This window comes from Hypanus sabinus, unplaced genomic scaffold (genome assembly GCF_030144855.1).
Source record: "Hypanus sabinus isolate sHypSab1 unplaced genomic scaffold, sHypSab1.hap1 scaffold_738, whole genome shotgun sequence".
NCBI classification, from domain to species: Eukaryota; Metazoa; Chordata; class Chondrichthyes; order Myliobatiformes; family Dasyatidae; genus Hypanus; species Hypanus sabinus.
The window spans coordinates 103,594-109,072 of NW_026781589.1; the positions used below are offsets into that span (position 1 = coordinate 103,594).

At 48.6% G+C, this 5,479-nt stretch overlaps 1 protein-coding gene across 1 annotated transcript; it reads right to left on the reverse strand.

Moving 5' to 3' along the window:
- Nucleotides 1–332: 332 nt before the first annotated feature.
- Nucleotides 333–5,219, reverse strand: LOC132390017 (oxidized low-density lipoprotein receptor 1-like). The gene is made up of 5 exons (XM_059962595.1): nt 5,008–5,219; nt 4,449–4,664; nt 1,298–1,440; nt 941–1,005; nt 333–524 (listed from the first exon to the last, which is right to left on the reverse strand). The coding sequence occupies exons 1-5, from the start codon at nt 5,135–5,137 to the stop codon at nt 335–337; spliced, it is 744 nt and encodes a 247-aa protein (XP_059818578.1). The 5' UTR covers nt 5,138–5,219; the 3' UTR covers nt 333–334.
- Between the last annotated feature and the right edge of the window lie 260 nt (nt 5,220–5,479).

Below are 5,479 nucleotides of genomic sequence, written 5' to 3' on the forward strand. Positions count from 1 at the left end.
TTCCTAATCTTTTTGAAACACAAAGATTTTGGAAAGTTTTCAGGATATAAACTTAATTTGAATAAAAGTGATTTTTTTTCCATTAAATACTCCTGTTAATACATTTAGATATTTCGATATTATAATTACTAAAAAATATAAAGTTCTTTATAAAGCTAATATAGTTCCTCTAGTACACCCCATGAAACTACTACTTTCCAGATAGAATCCACTTACTCTTTCTTTAATTGGTCATATCCATGCTGTCAAAATGGGGCAGAAAGTTTGGGAAACTGGGAGAGGATAGAAGAGTGAGAACGAGGGAGAGATGAGGAGATTGAAGGGTCGTCACGTTTCAACTCGGACTCATGGGTTCTTGACAGAGATCAAGCATCTTTTCAAGAACATCCGAGAACAAAGATGCAGACTTCTCGCAGATGAAATAGTGTTCATCACCGCATTTGTAATTCCATTCGTTCGATTTACACCGCGTGCAGGTGGGTTTTCTATCTTTCACCGTATACAGGAGGTTAGATTCCACGTTCCTGTCAAAGAAGGTTAAATAATTTTACAGGAGAGCGAGAGAGAGAAAAAAATAACGCACGCATACATCCCTGTGTCAGATCCCCAAATCTTAAATTTGCCCACATTCCATCCAGAGGCCTGTGTCTGTCCACAAAGCATTCCCACCGCCGTACGCTCTCCTGCAAGCGGGTGTCAGATCTACAAATAATCGCACTGCCTAGCGCTTTCCTAACAGACTCGAATGACACACTCACAATTCACATCCCGTGCCGGTACAATATACTAACAGCACTGTCTTCCACCCTCAGCAGAGCCCAGAATTACCCCCCAAACAAATCCCATTGACCCATTTCCACATTACAGTCTCGTGTTATTCTCAGGACGGATCCCTCTGACCCACTCCAACAGCACAGGCCTGCCCCAGTCCAAAACTCACCGGTCTTCGCATTTTCCAATCCAGTATGTCCGGTAACCATGGCGAATCGAGTTGTAAACAAAATTCTGTGAAATGGATCATTTTCATAAGTGCTTGGAAGGAGACTCTCTCAGTGCATGTAGCAGGGTGTGTGAGATGGGTCGGACTGCGAAGAGATTGAGACTATGTCTGACGCCGGGAGTGTGTGATGGGATGTTGTGGAGTTAATTTCACGATTTGTCTGAACCCGGTTAAGTGTGATAGAAGAGAGCGCAGAGAGCTTCAGTCAGTGTCTCTAACCCCCAGTGTGGAAAATGGCCGCATGGTTGTGTGGAATCATATAGTGTGGAATCATGCGTGCCAGTGGGTCACACATACCGCTTCATCGTTTGAATTTATTTCAAGGAGACGTGAATCAAATCTTGAACAATGTTGCTTTGCTGCATCGTAAGATTCATCAATCGCAGATATAAAATAACATCGGTCTCTATTTCTGATCCAGTTCTCGGAACACGTTTGCTCTGTAAATCAGGAAAAAAGAGAAGTCAATCTGCCCACCCGGAGCGTTAAAGAGCACCAGCCTCGAATCAGGAGCTGAATGAAACACCCTCCACTCTGCCCCATCCCACACGCCCGGCGTAAGACACCCATGCGAGAGTGTGATGGGGGAAGGTAGTGCGGGTTATACCCTATGTCTTAACCCGGGAGTGTGTGATGAGACAGTATGCAGAAATCTTTACTCAGGTCTCACCCCAGAAATGTGTGATGCGATGGTGCGCAGGGAGATTCACTCAGTTTCTGACCCTGGGAGTGTGTGATGGGACGGTGTGGAGGGAGATTCACTCTGTGTCTGACCCCTGGAGAGTGTGATTGGACCGTGTGGAGGGAGCTTCACTCTTGTGTCTGACCCCAGGAGGGTGTGATGGGACGGTGTGGAGGGAGATTCACTCTGTGTCTGACCCCGGGTGTGTGTGATGGGACGGTGTGGAGGGAGCTTCACTCTGTGTCTGACCCCAGGAGAGTGTGATGGGACGGTGTGGAGGGAGCTTCACTCTGTGTCTGACTCCAGGAGTGTGTGATGGGACGGTGTGGCGGGAGCTTCACTGTGATGTGGATGAATGTATTTTCCGTCGATCTTCCTCCGTTGCATTTGTTTTAAAATGATTTGAATCAGAGTTACAACAATGCGATTTCGCCTCATCGTAGGATCTTGCAAACCTGTGTTTGAAATAACACCGGCCTTCATTTCTGATCGACTCATTAGAATTGATATTCCGAACAAATAACAGTGATTTTACCTCCGTCCCCAAGAGAAGATCCCTCCACACCGTCCCATCACAAACTCCCTGGTTTAGCCACGGAGTGAATCTCCCTCCACACCCGTCCAACACACTCTCGCGGTATCAAACACAGAAAGAATGTCTGTCCACAACGTTCCATCACGCACCCCCGTGGTGAGATACAGAATTAATCATCCTCCAGACCATCCTATCACAGACTCCCCGTGTCAGACACCGAGTGAGGCTCCCTCTACACTGTCCCATCACCCACTCCCGAGATCACACACGCAATGAAAGTTATAGTCTGTTATAGAGTGGAGGGCCCTGAAGGCCATTCAATCACACACTTCCTGATTAGGCAGACACAAATTGGCGTTCCAGTTACAATGGCCCGTCCCACCGTCTCCGGGACAGACGAAGAATGAAGCTTCTGTTTCAGGGTCCCATTGTACTGTTCAGCTGTCAGACAGAGAGTGATGCGCCTTCCACACCGTCCCAGCACACACTCCCGGGGTCAGACACAGAGTGAATCTCCCTCCACCCCATCCCATCACACACTCCCGGGGTCAGACACAGAGTGAATCTCCCTCCACCCCATCCCATCACACACTGCCACGGTCAGACACATTGTGAAGCTAACTGCACACTTACCCCATCACACTGTCCTGCTGACAAACAGAGAATGATCCTCTCTCCACACTGCCCCATTACACCCGCCCGTGATCAGAGAGGCAATTAAATACTCTTGGCAATATCCCACGGCATACTCCCGTGGTGAGAGTCGGTATGATATTCCTTCTAACTGGTGACATCACACAACACAGGGGTCAGAAAACGCAATACGCTCTCTCCACACCGTCCCATCACACAACACCGGTATCAGAAACAGAGCGGAACACCATCCAGGCACGCGTCTTTGTTCACGGTGTCAGAATCACACATAATCACACCCACGCCCACCGAAACGCACTCATCCAGCCCCCTGTGGCGCCATTGCTTCCCATCACAGGCACACTGTATCAAACGCAGAGTTGTAGCAGACACACACGGGGTGAGACACACATTGATGCTCTCTGAACACCATCCGATCACACACAAACATACTCAGACGCAGACTGAATTTCTCTTTCCACTGACCCATGACGCATTTCAGTCGTCAGACGTGGAGTGAAGCTCCCTGCACACTGCCTTTCATACACTCCCGTTGTCAGACGAGGAGTTAAGCTCCCGTGCACAGTGTCCCATCACACATTCCCGGCGTAAGACATAGAGTTTAGCTCTCTCTAAAGCCTCATCACGCACTGCCTGGATCAGACCCAGAGTGAATCTCTCTCCCCATGGCCTCATCACAATTTCCAGCGGTCAGAATTGGAGAGAAATTTCCTGCACACCGTCCTGTCACACCCTTCCGTGTCGGATTCTGGGTTTTACTCCTTCCACACTGTCTCATCGCACACACCCGGCATCAGACACAGAGTGAATCTCCCTCTGCACCGTCCTATCACACTCTCAAAGAGTCAGACACAGAGTTAAGCTTCCTCCACACCGTCTCATCGCACACACCCGGCATCAGACACAGAGTGAATCTCCCTCCACACTGTCTCATCGCACACACCCGGCATCAGACACAGAGTGAATCTCCCTCTGCACTGTCCTATCACACTCTCAAAGAGTCAGACACAGAGTGAAGCTTCCTCCACACCGTCCCATCGCACACACCCGGCATCAGACACAGGGTGAATCTCCCTCCACACCGTCCTATCAGACGCTCCCGAGGTCAGACACAGAGTGAATCTCCCTCCACACCGTCCCATCGCACACTCCCGGGTCAGACTCCCTTCACAACATCCAATCTTACAGTGTGGTGTCATATGGAATGAACGTCCCTTTGCTTTGTCCCAATACACTCCCGCTGTCAGACAAAGGAGTAAATCTTGATCCACACCATCCCATCGGACATTCCCGGAGTGAGACATAAAGTGAAACTGTAATGTTACGTCTCACAAGTCCATGGTCAGACACAGAGTGAATCCACCTAAACAACGTCCCATCACTCTCTCCTGGATTCAGTGATAGAGTGAAACTTCCTTCACGCAGCCCCATCACACCCTCACCTGATCAAACACAGAGTGAATCACCCTCCATACCATCGCATGACACAATCCTGATGTCAACTACAGAGTGATATTTCCTCCCGCCATGCCTGCCTTGCGATGAGGAGCGGGTGAAAGAGGATGATAATGCCTCACCTCTGCTGCTGTTCAACAATTCACAGATTCGATCCTTGGTTTCGTTGACAGATCTGTACTTCGTTTCCATCTCAGTGAACTGGTGACGGAGATCGCTGTGCCTTCGTTTAAGATCGGACAGGTTAGAGTTGAGGGCAGAAAGCTCGGACTGAAGGGTTGAGTTCAACTCATGGTAGTTTCGGTCGGAGGTGACCTTAGACTGACGAATCTGTGACACTGAGAGAATTGGTCAAGCATGTTTAGCATTTACAGTGACTTCTGTGTCTCTGTCACGGTGTGGAGCGCCATGTGTCACAGTGACACGTGAGTCAGCGTCACGCTACCGAACGGGTCACAGAGAGTGTGTGTCAGTGTCACGGTGAACATTGTCACAGTGAAAGATGTGCGTCGAAAGAGTGTTTTTTTATCACGGTTAGGGATGTGACCGTGTTATGGTGATGGATTTTAATCGGTGTTACGGTGAGGGGACGTGTCGGTGTCACTATAGTGTTTTCCAATAACAATTTATTCCACTCTATTTATTTACAGTCTGACTCCACGCGGAGCCGGTTCCACTCACCATGGATCGAGAGACCGACCACTGTCACGATGAGGGCGGATGTAACGAGGCAGAGTAGGCAGATCACACGGTACGGTCTATTTCCGATCTTCAATTTCCTCTCCTTTTCTTGCGCAGCTGAAAATGCCATGAGACCATAAGGTATAATAGCAGAAGGAGGCCATTCGGGCCATCCAGTCTGCCCGCGATTCAATCAAGGGCAGAACCAATTATTCCAGTCATCCACACTCCCCTGTCTTCTAACCATATCCTTTGAAACTTTGGCTAGTCAAGAACATATCTATATCTGCTTTATGCGCACCCAATGACTTAGCTTTCAAATCTGCTGTTGTTAACTAATTCCACAGATTTACCATTCTCTGACTGAAGTAATCTATCCGCATCTGTTTTAAAAGGACGTCCTCCAATCATAAAGTTGCGCCCAACTTGTCCGAGAATCCCTTACCATGGGAAATGACATTTCCGCAGCTAA

Bases quoted from the DNA above. Each gene is read 5' to 3' on its own strand.
- LOC132390017 (XM_059962595.1), bottom strand. From the start codon at position 5,137: ATGGCATTTTCAGCTGCGCAAGAAAAGGAGAGGAAATTGAAGATCGGA. The intron at 4,665-5,007 runs GTGAGTGGAACC...CAATTCTCTCAG, and splicing joins GGTCGGTCTCTCGATCCATG to TGTCACAGATTCGTCAGTCT. The intron at 1,006-1,297 runs GTATGTGTGACC...TCCATTTCACAG, and splicing joins TAAATTCAAACGATGAAGCG to AATTTTGTTTACAACTCGAT.